The sequence below is a fragment of the Nothoprocta perdicaria genome, unplaced genomic scaffold, assembly GCF_003342845.1.
Source record: "Nothoprocta perdicaria isolate Ctin4 unplaced genomic scaffold, notPer1 scaffold_22, whole genome shotgun sequence".
Lineage (NCBI taxonomy): Eukaryota > Metazoa > Chordata > Aves > Tinamiformes > Tinamidae > Nothoprocta > Nothoprocta perdicaria.
In genome coordinates this window covers 6,559,390-6,583,005 of record NW_020455415.1, presented here as the reverse complement: position 1 = coordinate 6,583,005, position 23,616 = coordinate 6,559,390, and the positions used below count along the sequence as shown (strand labels likewise).

General features: G+C 40.4%; 1 protein-coding gene across 6 annotated transcripts; it reads right to left on the bottom strand.

Moving 5' to 3' along the window:
- On the bottom strand, positions 1-23,455 carry ATP7A (ATPase copper transporting alpha). Of its 6 annotated transcripts, XM_026038949.1 has the most exons (25): positions 23,136-23,455; positions 21,799-21,857; positions 19,285-19,424; positions 18,803-18,939; positions 16,490-16,973; positions 15,094-15,831; positions 14,012-14,218; positions 12,755-12,918; positions 12,387-12,548; positions 11,852-11,928; positions 11,467-11,692; positions 10,851-11,084; positions 10,315-10,406; positions 9,802-9,929; positions 9,463-9,617; positions 8,955-9,089; positions 7,995-8,189; positions 7,630-7,812; positions 7,108-7,318; positions 6,326-6,472; positions 5,738-5,880; positions 5,416-5,619; positions 4,645-4,762; positions 4,050-4,152; positions 1-3,236 (listed from the first exon to the last, which is right to left on the bottom strand). In XM_026038949.1, exons 4-25 carry the CDS (start codon positions 18,908-18,910, stop codon positions 2,960-2,962), a joined length of 4,491 nt encoding a protein of 1,496 aa, XP_025894734.1. In that variant the 5' UTR covers positions 18,911-18,939; positions 19,285-19,424; positions 21,799-21,857; positions 23,136-23,455; the 3' UTR covers positions 1-2,959. The 6 variants fall into 6 exon arrangements, with proteins under 6 accessions (XP_025894734.1, XP_025894735.1, XP_025894737.1 ...); XM_026038950.1 differs by lacking the exon at positions 19,285-19,424; XM_026038952.1 differs by lacking the exons at positions 21,799-21,857; positions 23,136-23,455 and adding an exon at positions 21,632-21,765.
- Positions 23,456-23,616: the final 161 nt, after the last annotated feature.

Below are 23,616 nucleotides of genomic sequence, written 5' to 3'. Positions count from 1 at the left end.
AATATTTGGTCAGAATTTCCATTTTGAGCAGTGAAACAAACACTGTTATTTGCATTGTAAATAAATAGAATTACTTAATGTGTTTTGCAAGCTTCACTTTTTTTTGTATAAAATCCCAAGTGTCCACACTTTTAAAAGGTTAAGATTCAAAAAGTGTTTTTTAAAGCTTTGAGCATACGCACTTGGTTTCATTTTTAAATAAAAGCACAGTTTTTATAAATAGCTAGTCATAGAAAATAATAGACACACTAGTAATACATAAATTCATTTGTAACTGCATACTTCCAAGTTTTTAAAGACATTTTAAATTCCTGATTGCAAGTTGCCTCCAACAGGAGTAAAATATTTACACATTAGAATGTGCACATTTTGCCCCTCGCATTTCACTTGCGCTCTACATTCAGACTGAAAAGTGTTTTGGTTCTTTAACTTAAAGCACCTTATAAGATATTTTAATCTCAGGATAAACATTCGGTAGGTCAGTGTTAGGCTTTCACTGRGGGACAGGGGCAACAGGCAGTTTGCAGAGCTCTGCACTGGGGCTGTTCTCTTGCTCTGTCCCCCCGAGTTTGCTCCTGTGCCCAGAGCTGCGGGCGGCTCTCCTGTTATCCTGGCRTTCCCTCTCCACCACCTTGTTCCCCACCATCTCCGGACCCAACCAGGGTGCCCAGCGCTGCTTTGAAAAGTGGATCTTATTCTGCTATACTTGGACCAACTGCTGGATTCCATATTCAAGCAGAGAAAATCTTAGAAAGAGGCTTTTATATGGGCAGAGAGTTGGAGATAGAGCCATCATTCCTACAGTAAGTATCCAACCTACACACAGTTAAGGCTTCTAAGTGCCATAAAAATATAYATGGAAGGAATTCAACAAATTCTTCTCATTGCTACAGGAAGCAAGCAGGAATTTAAGACCAGGACATCAYTGGAACACCATAACCAGCACCTGCAACGGCGCCACTCTCCTCCGCAAGCAGTTATATCATGAAAACACAGAGCAGATATTAAGACAAGCAGTTGTCAGCAGAATCCAGACAGAAACGTGCAATATTTCCTGCTGTGCTTGCAGCACCCGGCCAAGAACAGCACAGAGARCACACAGGGATGAAGGAAGCTGGAACCTTCTGGAAAGGGCTTACGTAGCCTCGGAGCAGTTATGTTGTTATTTTCTAGGTAGTTACCTGCATTGTAAGAAACAGCTTTTTGCTGAACGTTGACAGCAACACCTTAAGAAACGCCTTTGTGCATCTCAGCTTTTCTTAACACCACAGATATATGCAGCTATAATCAAAAGATTTAAAAAAAAAATGTATATTCACTTAACAGTATTAAATACCTAAACTGCCATAGCAACACGACGTTTCCTAAACTACAGGCAGCAACATTCACAACTTGTTGCCCTCCTCTCTGCACTATGCCTAGTACACTGGATACTAACACATTTCAAAGCACAGCTCTGCTTTCAGATACTGCCTTCACCTGAGGAGCTCTCAAAACGTTTACTTACAAGTTTTTGCACATGAGATCTATACATKGACATCAGTCTTCAAGGTAAAACACAAGATGACAGAGATCTATTACCTGCATTCCAATTTGGATATTTCTTCTCTAAAGCACAAATAGGAACTACCTGTTCATACCATGGATGCTATTTCATGATGCAGTTCTTCACTGTTAAACCTAATAACTGYCATAGGTAACTCTCTCAGCAAAGGAGATAAGAGAACTAGGTTTCCAAAGTAGTTACAGGGTGGATGAACCACCTTTATTTCTCTTGGAGAACCTTTAACATTCATGATTTAACAATCRAAACCTCAGTTTTGAGAAGCCAGCTCTGTAACACATGAAATTGGCTTAATTCACAAAGCCTGGCCCCTGAGCATGCCAAGCTAGGGAGGCTTTGATTTATGGAGTGGATTATGGAGCATTCCGGGCACAGAGACTCGGCACATCTCTACAGGCAACTCATCTCTCTCGGATACAACGCTGACATTGCACCACCAAAGGATTCTGTGATGTTGTCAGGTATCTGCAAACACCCAATTGCAGAGATTTCACAGGTAGCTTGCGTGACCCTGATCAAAGCTATTTTCATTCCTYTAAGGAGTGTTTTTAGATGCTGGTAGTCAGTGCTAACTACTTTAAGCATTTTTACTTTTCAAAAAGCCACACATTTCAGCTAATAGCATATCATGTTTTTAGCACACTCAGATGCTGCAGAAGTTTTCAGCTTAGGAGAGTTTAGGAAAGAAGAGACCTCCCTGCCCATTCCACCTTCAGCAGCAGGAGCGTACAGGGACAGAGATGCATGGAAATAAATGGGAATATGGTGTCAGAAGGCAAGCCCAGACCTGCTCAGCCACCTCTGTCTAGCAGGAGTCCAGATAAGAGGTTTGGAAGTGAGGAGTGTGAAAGGCTGGAACCAGGTGTTTACAGAAGAAAAGCGAGGAGACATTTCTGGTAAAAGGGTCTGGAAACAGTGATCCTGGAAGTTTAAGTAAGGCACATCTACCTGTGAACACAGAACTTTCAACATTTTACAAATACAGCAATATATAAATTTTAAACTTGACTGTACAAAAAAGAGCCCAATACAAGGCTTGGAAATGAGTTTCTGGTTCCTTAATTTCCCTAATTGCATTTTGGTATTTTGCCAGAAAATGCAGTACTACAAGCTCCATGGAGTGATAACACAGCTTTGCTTGCAAGCATTAGCAGCCATTGCCCCTTTGTTTCATTAGGTTTAAAAAAATACTGGAAGGTGACTGCAAATAAACTCATCTTTGATATTAAAAATGAAATATCTATACCGATGAGAGATTAAACCCCATAAAGGCAGAAAATATCTGAAAATCCAGACTTCAGAAGTGATCAGTGCCTGTATGGACTTGTAGACAGCTGTTCTTTTTTCCTGCTCCCCCTCTTTCTTTCCCTTTCTTTTTCCCCCCCTCCAAGTCTCTCACAATGCTGTGTCATCGTCTTCTCCAAAATCTCCCACCAGAAGCGAATGTTTGTCCGGTTCATTGAGAACGATGCTGTTCACTGAACGCTTGTCTGAGAAGAGAGAATTTATAGAGGCTCTGCTGTAGTTGATAATTCGATCCATTAAGCTCAGTTTAGGAGAGCCTGACCCAGTTTCATCTATTCCAATGTGGACACTAATTTCTGATGGACTCTTGTGTCTTATTTGGCCGCGGGCCTGGAACTCAAGTTTCTCAGAACTTGGTTTCCTGTACCTAGGAAGGAAAAAGAAGAATGCAATACAGCTCAGGAAGAGTTCCTAAAATATTGGAAGAAACTGTCTTCCAAGCACTATAATTGTACACAGTCAGCACAGCTATAAATGACCCATTATAGAGTGTGGAAAGTTGCAGATTGCTCCAGACTATGATATAATCAGAAGCAAATTCCGTGCTTTTGGCCAGGACACAGAACAAGCAAAGCAGACAGGTATCATGCAGTACCGAACTGCTTCAGCAGTCGCTGCACATCTCCAAAACACCCCRGCCAGACGCACCTGCCGAGAGCAGGCGGCTGCAGCCGGCGCGTGGCCMATTCTGCCCAGCTTCCCACAACACCTGCAACGCGTTAGTTGGGCAGCAAAACACCCTGCCCAGCCCAGCACTTCCCAGTCCCAACTGTGGAGTGAGCAGCAGGACAAATGCAGCAGCTCCCTTTATTTGCTGCAATAATTGTAAGTGCCAGACGCGCTGTATTCGCTGTTGCCTTGCCCCAGCAATGCTCCGGAAAGATTTCACAGGAATATACAACAAGCATCAAGGACTTTCTCAGCACCTTGCCGTTTTGTGYATTTCTCCTCATGTTAGAAACTACGCTTTTAAAATAGCACTGTCCAAATTGTCTTAGAGCATCTAACTACTCCCTGTTGTGCCAAACYAAAACTGACAGCAAGTTTCAGCCCATCCTGAAACAAGGACTCACCCAATCTGCAAAATCTGGCACAGCCTTGCACATGTTTTCTGCTATTTAAAGGGGGAGACCTGAGCTTCAAAACCAAACAGCAGCCACACAGAATTGCTCATACTCACGTCTTCAACAGCAGAGAAGAGAGCACAACAGAGACGGAGGAGGCGGCCATCGCTGCAGATCCCATCCAGGGCTGCAAAACCAAACCAATGGGCAGGAAAAATCCTTGAAAGAGAAAACAGCAATATGAGTTCAGAGCAGGAACACAGCACCCATCTAAATAAATCCAGTGGCTTGTGGAGCAACACGTACTATTTATCATTTAGACAATTCATGCGAATTCATTAATATACTTTTAATTTACTATTAAATAAAAATACATAAGTATTTATCTGCTATCTCAGCTAAAACCTACAGGTGAATACAATATATGTAATTTCTTATACARTTCTGAGAAAGACATGCCTTGCAACAAGCCACTTATTCACAGGATCTAAGCTATGTGTTTCATGGTTCATTCAATAAACAAGCTGCCCTAGAGATATAACAACGTGATAAACATTCCCTGCAGTGTGGGGAGAAGACAGCTCACRACTACAGCATGGCACTCTGTATGTCCAGCAGAAATACAGAAAATGCATGTTATTCCATACAACAGTAAATCCCTGCAATTTTCTGTTCAAGGCATAATCTTATCAAGGGGAAATATTCACGTACCAGCAGCTATGGGAACTCCAATAAGGTTATAAATCAGAGCAAAGACAAAGTTGATGCGGATCCTTTTGACAGTCTTCCTTGATAAATCTATACTTGCCACCACATCCATCAAATCATCCTGCAAGTTGGTACATTTATGGGAGAAATCAAACAGGAATCCATGCATGCAGTGTTGTCCTATTCCCATTTTAAACTAACTACCATACACTGGACTTCACATAGGAAGTATTCCACAGGATACTCTAGTTGGCCTGAAATATAGCCCCTCAAAAAAAAAAACAAAAAAAAAACCACCAAGCTTCAATCTTACATCACAGACTGCACATGTCACCACAATCCCCAGAAATGCTGAAGGCACCACTTAGTACAACTCTAGAAAACTTAAGACTTTCTGTTGGGGTATTCTTGAGATGTAGGAAGATGGGATTAGAACTGARGAAGCAATCCAGTATGCTGCTGTAATAACACCTGCATTTGCCAAAGGTCAGCTCACTTATTCCTCCTCTTCTGTCCATTATCAAAAATGTATTTCCAAGTTATCTGAACAGTTTAGTTGGAACTATAATCCAAACAGTCAGAAAGAGAAGGGCAAAGTTTCCTTCATCAGATAACTACTACTGCTAAACATCAAGATAAACGCTCTCTCTTCCCTGCTCCAGTTTTCCCGGCCCATGGAGGCAGCACTCATTCCAGCATTAGCCTGAATCACTCAAGGCACCCTTGGTCTGTCTACCTATCATTTCCCTTTGACCAAATATCCTTCTTTCTTACCTTAATTAGAACCACATCAGCTGCCTCAATGGCTACGTCGGTGCCTTTACCAATAGCAATTCCCACATTGGCCATAGCAAGAGCTGGGGAGTCATTGATACCATCTCCAACCATGGCCACTCGCTTTCCCTCATCTTGCAGCTGCTTCACTTTGGCTACTTTGTGGGATGGGAGAACCTCTGCAAACACTTTGGTGATGCCGACCTAGAGATGGAGCACAAAGCTCTGCGTTAGCCACCAGGAACRCCAACGAGACGGTGTCTTTCTTCCTGCAAACGGGATGTAGCAGCATCCAGGCTACAAAACATTCAAAACCGCTTACCTGAGAGGCAATAGATCTTGCTGTTTTGCTGTTGTCACCAGTCATTAGGATAACTTCTAATCCCATACTCTTCAAAGTGTACACAGCTAGCTCAGCTTCTGGTTTCACGGTATCAGCAATAGCTATCAGGCCACAAAGCACTCCTAAAGGAACAAAGCACGTGGCAAGACCTTTTATCACTCTAAGGGGAAAAAACAAACAAACTTTCTTTTTGGCAAGACCAATTCCAGAAACAGTTAACATGGATACAATTCTGTGGGGCACTCAAACACTCCTCGCCAGGGCGCATTTAAGGCAATATTGAGAGTGGATTATCTAACAACAACTAATTCCCCCATTTGCCTTTCTTTCTTCTTACTCTTCTTGAATTCTTTGCATTAAGTCCAATCCCGCTAACAACTAAGCAAAGCAGGAAGAAGCCTTCCTCATTTGAGAGGATTACAAAACTTCAGCTAACGGTCACTATTTTCCCACGGTCACTATTTTCCCACGTCAGGTTTGACTACTGAGGTGTCAAATGCCTCATGGCTTTCTATTTAAAAGGGCACAAAGTGGCCTCTCGTGGAGGGAGGGCGGCAAAGAACTCACCATCAATAGCCGCGAGCACTGCTGTGCGACCTCTCCGCTCATGCTCCATCATGGCTTTATCTATTTCACTTTTAACAAGAAGGCCATTTCTAGTCATCCATTCCCGGTTCCCAATGAGAACGGAATATTTCTGAGATGTCAAAGTAGCTGAAAGATGGAAGTACAGTTCTACCATTATACATATAACTAGAAAGCTCCCTTCAACTAATCCTGGCATAGTTCTCCCAGAGGAATACTGCTATACAAAACCTAAACAATAAAGATTTACTATCTTTCTGTTCCACCTTTTCAGGCAACAGAAAGGTCACTGACAATTCTGCAATCATAGAGTGTTTCCAGTTCAATTAGCCAAGATCTATTAGAATGGGGAAAGCACAAAGTCCTTCTCTCAGTGGTTCAGAAACACCTTTTAAGGGWGTTAAGAGCTAACAAAGAGCTTCTCTTTGACAGAAAAAACAGTTTTGCAAAAGCACATGGTCATTTTTGTTCAATAAATGGTAACTTYGGACAAAGCAGAGAACAGTGAGATGATTTCTACATGATTTTCTAGCTTGATATTTAATGTGCAATTGTGTGCGCACACACACTTGGAACACTTCTCCTTATATCCCAAGMGATGTAGAAGCATGAAATAAAGAGCAACAGTATTTCACGAGGGCCTTGACGTAAGATTGGATTTCCAGGAAGGGATATCAACCTCGTTGTTAAGGGTCCTGAAGAAGGCACATAATTCTACATTTGTGTTGCTATCTACTTTATTCCATAAGCCCGCGTTAGCTTACTTGTTAGGTCAGCATCAATAATCAAAGCAGGCTGCACTGATTCTTCGGTTTCCTCAATTTGCACAAGCGTCACATTTTTAATATTATTTTCTTCAATCATTTTTTTCTTCCGGTAGAGTAATGGTTCAATATTGGTGACTTTACAGCTAATGCCACAGCCTGGAACTACCTGGAAATCTGTACATGTCCCAAGAGCTTCTGAGTCCAATTCCTGAAGAGAAAGGAGGCAGATTCAGATAAATTTTAAATGCATAGAGGCATGCTGCATTTACAAAACTCACTCAGGAAGTGGTTGCCAAAACAACCCTAAGAGGAACAAAAGAAATATCCACTCATCAAAACATAAGTTTAAGCAACCAGCACAGCTAATATGATATCAAATAATCTACGTATCTTTCTACTTTTCAGCTTTCTGATAGAATACAGTTAAGTGATGCAGGATTATTTTGAAATAATAYTAAAGTGCAGAAGGAGGGGTTCTTCCTTAACCCAAAGTCTCTTTTCTGGTAAGAAGTACTTTACCTTTTTGCAGTATTTTGTTATTGCCACTCCAAGAGGGTGTTCACTGCTACTTTCGGCAGTCCCCAGAACTGCCAGCAYTTTACTACGTGGTATTTGGTTACTCTCCACCAGGAACTTCACCTGCATGACCTCGGGCATCCCATGAGTAATCGTCCCCGTTTTGTCAAACACAACCACCTTCACCTGCAGCAGAACAGGAGGATTTCATTCAGCGATCACAGTTTTAACCTACAGCTTTGAAGAAAGCTCCACTTTTAACCAAACTTTCTACCTCATGAACAGAGTGACGTTTCGAGGTAGGACTTAGCAAGACGTCCTCGAGAGCGGCCTGCAGACTTCTTGAGAGGAATAACCCACGTTCTCACCTTATGGGCCATCTCCAGCGGCTCGCCGCCCTTGATCAGGATGCCGTTCTGAGCTCCTACTCCGGTACCCACCATCACAGCTGTGGGGGTCGCCAATCCCAGGGAACAGGGACACGCGATACACAGCACGGTGATAGAGGCCTGGAAGGCGAAGCGGATGACCACCTCTGCTGCAGAAATGCTCTTGTTGTAACCCTGGCGGCAGAAATCCCTGCTGGTTAGAGGTACTGAACAACGAAAGCAATCGCTGCACTACGTGCTGTACTTGGTGTGAAGAGTCTCACAAACACACAAGTTAAAAGCTATAACATATTGAAAAATAAAGCACAAAAGTTATGTCAAAACTAATATCCTTCATGAAATAACCAATTCTAGAAATTTCCTGAACAGCAAATACTCATAAGTTATTTCACTATAATTCTTTTAAGCTGTAGGATAATAAAAGATACTCTAACAACAATACTTGCAATAAAATGGCAGACAATACAAAAACTTTAAAAATAACAGATTCTAGTTAGTAGAGCAGCCCACCAAGAAACCTGTGACAAACAGCCCCAGGACACAAGTCTCAGCCTCTGCTCTGAGATCTGTAAGGAATGTTAATTCCATCAATTTTAAAGATGAATTTAAACAGGGCTCTGTACTAACAAAACTAGGTGCAAAACTGGGGCTTGTATCACAAGTGACTGCTTTACCTCAAAGGAAGCAATGGGAATTGGGAAGTTTTCAAGGTTGGCAGTCTAAGCTGCACTTCAACTAATTTCAGAAGCTGTGATTAATTACTGCAGATTTCKTTAAGAAGGTTGAAAGAGCACTATAGTGCAAATATAGGTAAAAACATATACATAAAATGCATATGATAGTCATCAACTGCCTGCAAGAAMAATCCAGAAATAGAACTGTTGCAGCCCAGACTAATTACTTTTGAAATATTTCAGGTGTTTAAGGGGACTTACTTACCAGGAAGTATTTTTCTACTATTTCAAAATCAACAAATCCAATAATAATCCAGGCAAAAAGGGTAACCACAGAGACAGCCACAATAAAAGGAACAAAATAGCCACTAAGCTTGTCTGCAAATTTCTGGATAGGAGCCTAGGAAGAAGAAACAAATGTCAGCTTTAGCAATATTACACTCATTCCCTTCCAGGCCTTCGGACATAGATACAATCACAGTTTCTGCTTTTCAGGACATTTGGCATACTGTATTTTATAATTATATAATTCCTATTATATAGGAATAATTCCTATTATATAGGAATTATTATATAGGAATGTATTCCTAATAACACGGTGAGATTTGGAGCAGCAAAGCACATCACAATCAGCACTGAGCGAGATGCTTTGCCACGTAACTGCAATTCCATCTAAGCAACTAAGAAGCCCTTCCAGGTGTGTTGGTGCCCTGAGGTCTAGGTGGCCTCAGGGCCAAGAAAAATCCCATCTGCTTAAATGGAAGCTACTCTACCTTTGATGTTTGGGCCTCCTCCACAAGCTTGACGATTTGGGATAGAGTTGTATCAGCTCCAACGTGGGTTGCTGAGATCAGCAGCGAGCCGTTCTGATTAATGGAACCTGCAATAACTGTATTGCCAGGCTTCTTGGTCACAGGCATCGCTTCACCTGGAAAAGAGCAACAACAGACACTGAAACACTGTTTAGGGCAACTTCTTTCTTTCCCTAATATTTATCAACTCCAACACGCAATTATAGGCAYAAGAGAATTTCAAACAATTTCAACTTTTCTTCCTCAAATTAATTTAACTGAAAAAGAACATTTTTTAACTTGTAAAAAGGAAATGCTCACCAGTGATGAGGGATTCATCTACCATAGAGTGCCCTTCAATGACACGGCCATCCACTGGGAACTTGCCTCCCGGAGTCACTTTGACAATATCACCCCGCTGAACCAGTTCAACATCAACTTGCTCTTCACTAGAATGATGTAGAGTATTTTTACTAACTAAATTTACCCAAGCAAAAAGCAGTTGTTCATATTACACAAAGCAGAAACCTTAGTTCATGCTGTTAAAGCATTYGAGTATACAGAAAATAATGGTGAAAAAAAGTTGTTTTTAGAGCAGATTTTACTATTTTACTTTCTAGGAAAATTCACTCTTTTCATCACAGAAAGAGTTAGTAAGAGGTGTCAATAAAACTAAACTTTTTTAAAAACAACTGTTTAAAATTGATGTTTACTAAACTTGCAAGCATCTTTGGAACAAGTTTATTTCACAGCTCTATAGAATGGTAAAATAAACCTGAATTGAGCACATTAAAAAGAAAAACAACAGGAGAAACAAATGACAAAGTAAGATACCTTAAGAGAATGTTATCAGGGCCCAAGGTAACAATAGTTGCTTCGGTAGCTTGTAATGAAATAAGTCTTGCGAGTGCCTCTGATGTTTTACCCTAGAATAATAATTTTCATATTTTTCTAATGATCCTATTAAAAAATTGCTTGTAAATGCCAGCTGTATATTTTYACAATTTACTCTTAATAAATGCTTCCTGCAAACAGACTTGTTATTTCATATTATTACTATTTGAGTTTTAATACATATTATAACAAAAATGATCAAAAAAATGATAAAAGTTTCTCACATTAYTTTAAGGTAAGTAACATTCTGAAGTGATACTCAAAGAGAATCTTACAACTTGTAGATATGATATTTTCCATCCAGTAAAGAAGTCAAAACAATATGTTTTTCCTGAGAGAATTTAGTTTCACCATACTTTTGAATGACTAAAAAGCTTCAGCCTTTTATGATAATGTGGGCGACCCTCCTGAGTGTCGATCACGGCACCATGCTCTTCCTCTCCTGCCCAACACTCAAGTACTTTTATTCTCCCTACCTTTGCAACATGCTCTAGCCACCGGCCCAAGGAGATGAACACGAAGAGCATGGGAGGGGTGTCAAAGAAAGTCACRGGGTTGACTTTTGCTTTCTCAGCCATCGCAACCAGAAGAATGACGAACGAGTAGACGAAGGCAATGGAAGTTGCCAAAACAATGAGCACGTCCATGTTTGCAGCCTTGTGCTTCACTGCTTTGTACGCTTGAATGTAGAAGTGCCAGCCTCCAAACATCTGCAACAACAGCAGCACCAGCTGCATTTTACATGTGTGCTTGTAATACACRGAGACAACACTTCCATAAGGTGCCTATGACTGTTTCTGAGGGTTGACATCTCTGTCACTTCCTGATGAGGGCCTCGGATCTATCCTTGGGCTATACTCCACAACACTGTGTCCCSCTCCGCTCAGCCCACCCTGCGCTGCCAGCTCCTTCCCATGCCCAACCAGGAAAGCTGCCTCTGGCCACACAGCACCCACACACCGACTGATCCGCTCCAACAACCTCAAATGCACTTTCTATCCCCATAATTAAAGTCTCTTGCCAAATTCTATTTCTTCATTGACTTTGAATGTCTAACCTCAACATGTCAGCAGGTGCCACATTGCTGCTTACCTGTACAGGGACACATAGCAAAAATGACAGAAAATTCATAACGGATAATCCTGGTAGGAGTTGACGTTCCAGGAACATGGAGGAGTGAAGGGTCTCCATTTCCTCAGTGCTCATGTTGTGATGTGCGTGAGCATCTGCAAGCTGACTGTCCATAATCATCATGTAAATCATCAGCCCCATGACAGGGATACAGAAAAACAGACTCACAAGGAATGACCTTCTCCACCTTGGGGTTAAGGGGGAAAAAAAAATAATAATTTTGCAGTCAAATGATGGATAACACTAACTAACCAAGTCCATATTTTTTAAAATCATTGATTAAAAAGGAAAATATCAAAAAGGGGAATCAAAATTGTCTAYATAGAATTTAAATTTAAATACTTACTGCCTTATTTCCTGTTTGTGGTCTAAATGACTAGCAGATCGATCTTTTTTGACTAAGGATGTAGTAAAACCTAAATCCTAAGGGAAAAAAAAGGTAGAGTAAAAACAAACAGTCAAAGACATTTTGTACTCTTCTGAAGTTATGGGCAGATTTCGGCGGGGGGGGTGGTGGGGGGCGGCAGAACTAACCATGCATTTACTTTATTTCATTAACTTTTCTAATGACTGCCTTTCTGCAAAAGATGATCAAAAAAAGGGGAATTTTTCCAAAAAGCTTTTCCAGAATAACAAAATGCTATTCTGAAATGCGGGGKTTTTTTTTGKTTGKTTGGTTTTTTTTTGGAAATGGTTCTTCCAGGGGCACAGAGGTATATAGAGACTGATGGATAACACCAAGCAACTTATTGAGATGAGAAATGGACTTTATTTGATAGTCTTCCCTTCTATAACTGATTTCAATTAAGGATTTTTCAGTTCTGGGATATAAAGCATGATGGGTATTTTTAATGAGACTTTCATGACCTCATGAAACTTACCTTTATCATTTGTACGATATCTCGAGGACCTATAAGTTCAGGATCATACTTAATGTGTGCTTTGTTAGTTGCAAGAGCCACTGAGCAGTATAACACTCCATTAGTCTTCATGAGAGTGGATTCTATTTTATGCACACAAGAAGCACAAGTCATTCCTCTCACCTGTAAAATAAAGGTTCTCTCCTGTTACCAAACCCACAGATTACTCAGAAAATACATTGTGATTAAGAAGGAAAAATGCTTTCGACTGTCCCGAATTACTGACTCCCTGTGATACACATTTTGGGAAGGGGACATTTATAAAAGTACGTTCAATGGATATAGGTAGTAAAGACAGAGTGGTGGTTGTTTTTAAATCAGCAGCTTACCACGAGTTCCAGAATTCCATCTCCTTCATCGGAATTTTCCATCACCGTAGCTCCAAATCCCAGTTCTCGTATAAGCTCYGCAATAGTTGAAGGGTGAATGACAGCAGGATTATACCTCACTTCTGCCTTGCCTGCCATCAGGGCCACAAGTATTGAATGTATGCCTAAAAGACAAAACATGCAAGTTATTTCTGCTCTAGTTTAAGGAAAACACTGTATGGAAATGAATAAATTGCTATTGTGCCATTGCACTGAAATTGAAAAACCTATCAGACAGTGCACAGAAAGAGAAACTTAGGCTTATTTTTGGAAGAGATATTGAAAACGTCCTAACAGTKCAGGTCAGAAGGACACCAGATTCTGAAGAAAAAACCACTTGGCATAACAGGACCAAGAGAATCTAAGTATTTGTGTGAAGATCACGAAACCCAAGTGTTACTCTACGGAGAGAAAATGAGTTGCCTGCTTTTAACTGTCTAATCACTTTTTTTTTTTTTTATTTTTCTTAAAAGGAACTCTTTTAAAGCTACTCTTTTAAAACTATACACATTTTTAATCTAAAAGGCTTTCCTTCAAGAAAGAACTTGAATGAACATGTATGAGAAAGGGAAGGCCTAACCAAATGTGCAATCCTACCATACACATCAARCAAAAGAAAAAGAATGAAAAGCTTTAAGTTGGAATGGTAGTTTCTTTCCTGCTAAACTTTAGAATATATCCATCTTCATTACAATAATTAAACATAGTCCATATTAATGACTCTTCATTACATCACAGTTATGCAACAATTCGTTTCTGCTAATATGATCATTATGCCAACAACAGATAGATAGAATTGTCCTGACTCGTAGAGCTAATTTAACTTRGGTGTCTCAAGTCCATGCTAATACTGTCCTTCTCTAACAGCTTTCTAACCCAGACAGAGATACTTCTGCCTCCAAGGCAGACCTGGACTTGTCATTCACATAATAAAGGTTTAATTCAGTTTCAAGAGGACCCAGACTCAGTATCTAACATTTCTCCAAAGTGTCCCAATTCCAGCTTTTGCAGGGCAGTCTATAGCCAGCAAGTCAAAGCAGCAAGAACCACGTTCCCTTTTCATTCTRTGACCCAACTGTGAGCAGACTATGTTCAAATCACCCAACAATGCTACTCCTTTTGACTAACCTGACATTTTAAAATACTGTACCAAAGATGGATGGCTTCTTTAAAAACAATAGCGAGAATTTTAACAGATTCTGCTGACGTGTATCTTACCATCTTCCCTCCTTAAATTTCTCTCAATGTTGGCTACACATGAAGCACACGTCATGCCTGTGACTTGGACGTAGCACTTGGAAATGGTCTTTGTCTTCTGTTCAGCAGCATGAAGTGCTAATACTTTGGAAGCAGGCTCTGCTTTGTGAGATTCCAGCTTCACTTCAGGCAAAGGCCGAGTTATTGCCGCGGGGAGTTCTGTGTTTGCTGCAGAAAAGATGACATTAAAAAGAGCTGTTGCAATGAGCTACCAGCTGGTATTTTAAAAGGCATAAGTGCAYGTTGCTGCAGCTTTTTAGACCAAAGCATGGTAATTGTACCTGTCCAGTCAAGCAGATTCATCCACGTTTGTAGGTCATCTTTTCTTTTGCTTACTCTTAAGCGAAAAGAGTTAGGCCACTAATTAACCTTCTATCCAACTGTATTGTTACTAGTTTTCTATTACGCCCTCCATTATATCTCTGTCCCATTCTGCAAGCCATTAGGCTGCAAACTAAACATTGGCACTGCAAACTTAGAATCACACACATTTTATTGACTTTACCTGCTGCAAAGTGTCAAATCCATGGCTTGCCAGCAAATTCAGTGTTTGCAGCTTTACAGAAGGGCTCTCAAGCCAGACAAATGCTTCTTATAGCAATTCAGGAGAAGCTATGTTTACGTAGGGGTTGCATGAAAGGAATTAAATGAGATTTGACTTCAGTCAAACCAGGTGATCTCATTCATTCCTTTAGTTACTGATCAAAAATAGCTCTCGTACTCCAATTTTSAAAAATTAATCCTAGTGAATCAAGAAATGGAATCTCAAAGTCTCTTTGGGAAGCTTCACGTAAAAGTGAAAAGATATTCGTCAAGTGGAACACCATTTAAACATCAGTACAGCAACATACTTATATTTCCAGGCATCTCAACCATCTTTAATGTAACGTATTACGTTATGTAATGCAAGGGAACCATTGCACTGCTAGCGAAGATACAAARCTTCTCTTGGCAAGCATGAAGTTCCATATGTAAACTTCCAAGTTTCATTAAACTTAGAGGGGATGGCATAGTTTTCATGTAAAGAGTTTAATAGCTGTTACCTGATAAAGATGCATCAAACCCCATATCATCTATTGAGGATCGYAAGTCTTCTGGGCTTGTTTGTAGAGGGTCATATTCTATAGTCCCATTATGATTTGGAAGAGACACACGTATAGATTTTACCCCTGCCTTTTGGGACAYGACTCCCTCAATAGCCTGCACACAAGAGTTACAAGTCATTCCTTCAATATTTATCACAACAACTTGAGTAAGGGGCTGGCTCGCGTCTTTTACAGTGGCCGGAAGGGATTTTGGTGGAGATGCCACTGTGCTGAGCAGTGCTACGTTTTCACATTCGTCGGGAAGGCTGACTTTAAATGTCTCTGGAGACACTGCCTCTATGGCTTTTTGCAGTACATCCACGCTAACYAAGCTTGGCTTGTAGGTTACAATAGCAGATTTCTTCTCTAACGAAACAACTATACTTGTTACTGATGGAAGCGCCGATATAGTGCTCTGAATATTGAGGACGCATGAATTGCAGTGCATGCCGTCGATTCTGAAGACGACAGTCTTTGTATCATTCGTATTCTTGGAGTTTTCTTTCAGGATTGCTTCGGAGCCTTTGGTTTGAGCATTCTTCAAACTTTCCAGGTTAAGAGCGCTGAGCTTGAGAGGTCTGGGCTGCTTTTTGAGAGAAGCTGTGAAACCCGCTGCTTCAATTTGGTGTTTTATTTCTTCTGGTGTAATGACGTGAGGCTGATACACGATAACAGCTTCCTGATTGTCCAGGGACACTAAGAATGAAACGATAAAAGTCAGTGCACATTATAGCCTAGCACTCTAAGAACAATCGATCTTGACAAAACTTCCCAAGAACGCTTCAGATGTTCAAAATATTTAACTACAATGAAAAGGAAGCTTAAGTGGTTTTATAAATCACAAAAATGTAGTTTATTTTTTTTTCCAATTTATTTTTGTCTAGAGCTACAGCAATTCTTCATCCCTTTACCTCCTTCCTCCTCCCCGTCAAGTCTTTCAGTAAATTTATTTTTTCTTTTTTTCGAAGGTCTGTGGCATTGTGTTTAAGTTACTTGTACAGTCAACTTTATCCAGAACTTTCAGACAAAAGGAAATATGTGTCAATATTAAYAGTTTCTAATTGAACAAAAAATACTGTTATTTAGCACAGTCCGAAGGAAAGACATAGGGATTAATAGCTATTAGTGTTATAGGGATTTTCATAATTGAAAATAAATCTCGGGATATGGTCCTTCCTACCAAAATACAAACCCATCACTAGAAGCTATCGCTCACATGACAGCAATAGCCTCACTACCATTTGAGTCCTTTTCTTGACTTCTAATCCCAATCTCAGTCCTGGGTATCCACACAGAGCTGCCAGGGGACAGCAGAGTCCACTTTAAGTGATGTTAAAATACCCCAAGGTCCTACCTTTAATGCGCTGCACTCCTTGCAACTTGCCGATCTTGCCCTCGATGGTGCTGGTGCAGGAGTGACAGGTCATGCCCTCCACCCGCAGGCGCAGCACCGCGCTGCTCGCYGGCGCCCAGCTGGCAGCCTCGCCAGGAGCTGCCTCCGGCGCCAAAATTCTTAAATCTACTCCTGGGACCATTTGGATAATCTGCTTACTATTTATAACGGAGGAAATGAAAGTCACCACGGCAGTTTTTTGGTCAGAGGACACTTTAACATCCAGAACACCTTTGCTTGTCAGGAGTGTACTACGGATCTGTTTACATGTTAGGGTCGACTCAGGAGGAATAGAAAGGAAAACAGTGTCAAGTAAAACAGGTTGTGGGGTTGAGTCGGCTAACGTAGCATCAAATCCCATGTCATTTATGGCCTCCTGCAGAGTTCCTGGAGTTTGCAGTTGGGAGTCATAAATAATGGCCGCACTCTTCTCCTCTAGAGATACCTTGAAAGATTAAAAGCAAAAAAATCCAAAAGCTTAGTTAGCAAACTCAGCATTAAGAGATGGGAACCTGATAAAACTTCTGTTTATCTGTGCAACATGACTAGACAGAGGAGATGATTTTTAAAAACGGTTTCAGAATCCTTTACAAGTGCCACTTACTTTTGACGTCCTGATAGCACTTAATGCATTTTACAGCAAATAATGAAACTTCCAAAGCTGAATGGTCCTGAACTGGCTTAGTCAGTAATTCAATTTCAAAAGCGAAATAGCCCACAAGAAAGGAAGGAGAAAACAAAACAAAACACAAATCACTGGTACAATTTGACCATTATTATCAGCTTCCCTTGGGCTACAAGAATGGAGGAAAAAGTTCTCTCTCAAAAAAAAACCCACAGGTTGAATTGTTAGAGACAAAAATCCAGTAGTTCCAGACACCTTGGGGTCTAGGGAGGTGGGGGACAAGAGATCAAGTGCCAGCAAACCAGGGCATTCTTGGTGCAGAACAGGTACAGCAGAAGGCTACAGTCAACACACAGCGTGTTGCAGCGGCAAGTGACAATATTACAGGCTCTTAACCTACTATCAGGAAAAAAGTACATGAAATTTCACGAAACAAAAAGAAGTCCATCTTAAAATTAGATACATGAAAAACATTAAAAAAGCTATTTTTCTCTCTTTGCACATTTTGGTGATCTACAGTTTTTCCAATTTGACACTAGCCTTTCACGTCACATGGAAACTAAATTGAGGATATTTGTACCAATTGGTAATACAGTTAAACATAATTATTGCAATTTCCAAAAGGGAGAACAAGTGCCCGCCAGAGGGCCAACACATTATCATTCAATTTTATCTTTCCCGTGGGCAAAAATACAACCCAAAGACCACAGTCATGATTAAATTACATCAGCTAAATAATTTTAAAAACCRCCTTTCTTTTTTTCAGTGCCAATTAAGGGCCCTAGTAGAATTAGTAACACAGACATTTATTGGTTTCATTGATGTTGGAGGCAAAATAACCTGAATGCAGCTCTGTGTCTGCATTAGCCAGCCAAAACTCGTCTCTTTGAGTCATCTAATTCAAAAAAGAAATCACCAAACAAAAACCTGTTTTAATATTCTCAAAGATGATTCCTGAAAACAAATCATTTGGTTAAACTGAAGCTCTAATGCTATAATGATGATGATGATTACTAAATATGATCTCTTGAAGCTTATTATAGTCCTGTCCTACTTAGGCTGTTTTTGTAGTATATTTGCTTGCCAGAAGTAGTTTGCAAACATTATTCAGCTTTGAAATAAAGTACCTACTCCAAAACCTGTATATAAGATGCTTGGTACCTTCCACAAACAATAAAACCTCTCACCCTGTTACACRAGACTGACATATATCAGGAACACAAACGCGACTGAACCTGTGCAAGTGACATCTGTACCGTCAGGCTGAAAGAAAAGGCTTGGGGGACAGTGTGGGGCCAAAATGCTGACATTTACTGAGTTTAATAGCTGAGGACCAATCACTTTTTTCACCAGCCTAAGTGTTAGGAGTTCAGCTCCGCCCCCCCCCCCCCTTTTCCCCTCTTCCCCCTCATAATTAATTCAATATTGAGAAATAACAACAACAAAAATCCAAGAGTAACAACAATAACCTACCTCCCACTCCAGTAAAAGAAACTTTTTTTTTCTTGCTTATAAGCATTAGAAAGCACCAACGTCCCTCTAACATGAGTGTTCTGGGAAGATGAGGACTATATTCCTTCCACCTATTTCCCTCCCGTGGCTTCACACACGAGCAATACTTTGTAAGAAACACTGGTACCATTACTTACTGTGACGCTGTGGACGCCATCGATTTTCCTGACGCGCTGTTCAATGGCCTCAACGCAGGAATTGCAGGTCATTCCCTCCACAATGAGGGCAACAGATTTGGCCTCCATTGTCAAACTCTACTCAGGACTTCACATCACTGTGGGGCAAAAAGAATTCATTAAAATTTTCCCTTTAGATATAGACGTCAAAAATCTGATCAAGGCATCACATTGTGCAAAAGATTAGAGATTAGCTAGATTATTTCTAGCTATTTTCATAGAAAAAACACTTAGACATTTATAATTTGCGCTTAATACAGTCAAGATGATTTAACTGCACATGGCAACGTGCGTGACCTCACACTACAGGGAGAAAAGAGCAAAAGTGAGACACCCCACTCAGGGACTGCTCACGATACAGGATATCACAAAGTACAGGAACCTAAAACGTGGTGATCTCTTTCCCCCACCCCGCCCTCACATTTCTATCTCTTATTTAYTACCTTGATGTATTAAGGGGTGATAGCGACATTATCCTAATATCCTAAGAAATACATCAAGCTTCTTCTACAACTTATTCAGAAAATTCTAACTTCTGCTCTGCTGAAGACTGGCACATTTACTGCTGCTCGTTTAAGCAAGCCTAGAGAAAGAATGAGAAGTTACTGAACAGGGAAGAGGAAGAGAAAAAAGCCACARTAAGCCATCTCACTTTTGACTGCAGTGAAAGCAGCAAAAAATATAGATGACCAAATGAGCAATTAAATTTAAGCATGTGCGTAAGCAGCTTGTTACCTTGGGGATTTAATTAGGGGAAATTTAATTACAGTAAGCATTAGCAGTGTTCAATAATACCAATTTGCTGTCTTCTCAATCAGATTTCAGAACAGCTCCCAGTTACAGATGTTCTGAAAGTTTCATTTGTCTTCACTGAGATATGCTAAAAAAAGGCCCAGAAGTTTGTGAATACTGGGATTATGATCCATCTTGAGAACAAGTTTGCCTCGCTAATGCACAAGACTTATAAAAATTAAACACCGATGCTTAAAAAGAGAAGCAAAGGCAGTACAACACCGTGCCTTACAGTGAAAATCCCCATAAGAAACGATGCCCAGTGAGCTGCTGTGGGTAACAGCGACACGCTGGCGAGACGCTCGCTGCCTCGGTCAGCCCGCAGCACAACCAGAGCCCTACGCTAAGGCCAACCAGGACGCAGTTTTAAACCCRCCTTTTCTGTAATCCACACACCAAGCTAACTGCAGCACCACGTCTGTTCAGGTAAACTAGCGTTAAAACCTTGTAATAGCCAGCGACACGGCTCCTGAATGTCTACCAAAAATGTAGACATCCTGATACATATACAAACAACAGTATAAAGCCTCCGTTTCCTCCCATCTAATGTTATTACAGCTCGATGTCACAGTGAAAAACATTTCYTCCGCTTTTCAGCTTCTTTTCCCACTTGCTGTTCATTTCATACATGAAAAGCTTTTTTTTTTTTTTAAATATTACTTCAAGCTTTCACACTTAAAAGGTATCCTATGGAAAGAGAAAAGCACTCAGAGCTATTCTTTTAGTGGCCTAATGTAACTACGTAAAGTTTGCAAAGTGTCTTCAGTTATGATGGATGGTATTTGCAGAAGTGGAAGGAAAAAAATAATCTGATAGCTGATGACCCCTTAAGTCATGTTAAAATCTCATTATTTCATGATTGTTGCAAGTGCATGTTTCATATAGAGACAGTCTGACCTTTAAAGAACACACCATGAAGGATTTGTTTGATGTAAATAATAAATCAAAAGCAAGCAAGCATTGATTGTTCCACTGCCAAAACCAAAGAGGTTTTGTTCTTTAGGTAATTCAAAGACTGTTCTCTCAGGACCAACTGATCAGGATCCTGTGCCCTTGGGCCCTGAAAACACAGTATGAGAAAGCCTTTCCTGGAAGGGCTTGTAATTCAGAAAAACAAAGAGGTATAAAGACATAAGAGGAAAAAAAAAAAGAATGTATATTCTGCCCCCTGCCCAGTAAAGCCTCAAAGTACCATAASTGATTTCTGAACTTCTGTCTCAGAATTTCTGTGGCATAAAAATGTCTCCGTTCTTAAGCTTTTTATCAGAAAAAAAATACTGGACTTATAAGATTTTTGCATCATTATCACCCTCCACAGGAAAAAGAGACAAACCAAGAAAACAAGGATTTCATTTGTATTTTTGCAAGCTAAAAGTTTATTTTATACTTTAAAGTTTTCTAAAAGGGATGMAGCATTTGTACGGAGCACTGACTCTTCAAGGCAGCTGCATTATATTATTGACRTTGAACAGTTACATTCACAATCTATTCAGGTTTTCCCATAAACCTTTGAGCAGGTTTGCTGAGATTTCTGAATGCTGAGTTTTCTGCATTTCCAGTGTTCTTGGCACTTTAATGAAATCTTGTTTTCAGAGAATACAAGGTTAATGTATAGCAAAAGAAAGAAAAGATTTACCCTTCCTTATCCACTCAAAATTACCAGAATAATGATTTGAGTTTAGCTTAAAAGCTTGTATCTGTAATAGTCTTCCACTGTTCTATATTGCAGGTTGCTTATAATGTTCTCACAATAATAATAATAATAATAATAATAATAATAATAATAATAAATACTGCCCTTCAGATATATCCTGGCTAAAACTATGAGAGAAATATTTTTGTTCAAGCTATTCCCCAACATCATTAACAACAATAAATGCAACAGTAAAGTCTTTAAAAAAACGCTTGTTATATCAATAAATTATCACTAGACACACACAGGCGATGTACAGTATCGACAACATAACCCTAATTCTCCTATATATGTTAATATTTTACCAAGTTTACAGGAAGAAGGCCTGGATGCACAAGTCAAACGATCCACCTGGGGCTGTGCAGCAGGCTGGGAATGCTGGAGCAATGGTCTGAACTTAGAACTTCCTGTTCCTTTGCTTCTGTCACCCATAACAAATTACATATGTGTGTACATATACACACATAAATACCTAGTGATAGGCAGTAGCTCTGAAGGTGACCTCGCAGTCAGGGCTCTGGCAGGATACAGCTGAAACCATAAATGAATGAAAATCTTCTGTAACATCTGAAAAACTATCCAGAGAAATATATTTTATACACTAACACTGTACATCCGYATCACCAAGAATAAAAAGATTGCTAATAAATGATATATAGTTCAAAACTATATAAAACAGATTACTAAATTACGAATCATACTCTGCTTCAGAAAAGAATATTCAAAACCAAATCATAGCTCCACATACAAAACCTCAGTGCTACTTCAGATGTTTGGTGTCAAGTCCACTTGGGAATAACTAGAACTTTGAAGACAGAAGCGGCTGGATGTTTTGCAGACATGGGTAAACAATTTTAGGACTTGGGGGGTTTCCTCCCCATCTTGTTTAACAGCTATGCATTTAGAGCACAAGAAGCCAAAAGGCTTAGGGCTATTAGGGTTATCCTGCAGTAACATTAGAGCAGCTTCATGTCACCAAGAACAGTGACTCAAACAATAGTGAACAAACCCCATAAGAGCTCGTTAGCTCCTCTGTGTTGCCTATTATGCTATTTATTGCCAGGGCCTTYAGAAACTCCCACTTCAGACAGTCTTACACGTGCCATTATGCTTTCACCTGTGTTTTGCAGAACACAAACCAGCAATACCTCCTCGTTTGCACCTTGACACCACCAATACGAGCAGCAGAGAAACTCAGATTCGCATCTCTAAACCAATTTTTTGGGTGTGCTAACAACAATCTCTGGAAGTAAAAATATCTGAAGCAAGATAAGTAAGGTTTGATGAAGTCAAAATTAAGTCACTCAACCTTACACTATGAGAAGAAATGAGTCATGTGAAATGGAAGCTACAGCTCTGGTAAAGCCCTGGACTCCTGTGTTATCCAAATGTCTAGTGTCTGAGCTAATTCAAACATCTCTGTATGACAAATATGCACCATAAAACTGCCCAGCGTTTGTGCTGGATTCAGTAAGAACACGTAACAGCCACAAACATTGCGCGCTTCTCAAAGCGGGGAGAGCTTTTCAGTTTTCAGTGAAGATTTCTATATAGAGCACCTTGAAACTGCAAACCAGCGAGCCTAGCTAAAGCCACACACGAGCAAGATTCAATTCCAGTCTTTCAGACTTGATTCAATTTCTAAATGGCAGAGTCCTACTTTATAGCTTTGGTTACTTTACGGCAGCAGAAAGATAAGTCACTAATTCTATTAAGCAGAAAAATGGTACCTGTCCCTAAAAGCATGCAGAGACGCATGGAAAAAAAAAGCAAACAGCAGCATAAAAAGACAAAGCTGGATTATCTCACCGATGGCTTGGAGCACTACTGACGAAGGGGTTACAGGAAATCTGGTCTAACACAGGAGAACAGGACATCATTATATTCACCTGCAAGCAAAAAAGTATTTGAAAAACATGACTTGATAAAAGAGGCCTAATCTTGGCAGGAGGAAACTGCAGGTCTGCGTCAGGGATGGACAGCGACGCGAGGCTGGGCTGCAGTTCATGTTGCTCAAGAGTTTAGCGAGTTCTGCTCCGTCAGCAGCTTGCAGAAACTGCTTGGAGGGATTTCAGTTCTGGTAAAGCTGGATGGGGAAAAAACCCTCTGCTTCAGCCCTAGCAAGAGCTGGATAACACTTGAGAAAAAAAAATCCCATCAAATCCTCGATCCCGGCCTTAGAGCAACTCTTTGGAGAGCCTGCAGCCTCCAAAGAATCGCAGCAAGCACTGGGAGTGCAGCATAACCCGGACACCTCTGTGTTACCCGAGTGCACCGAGCTCCTCGGGGC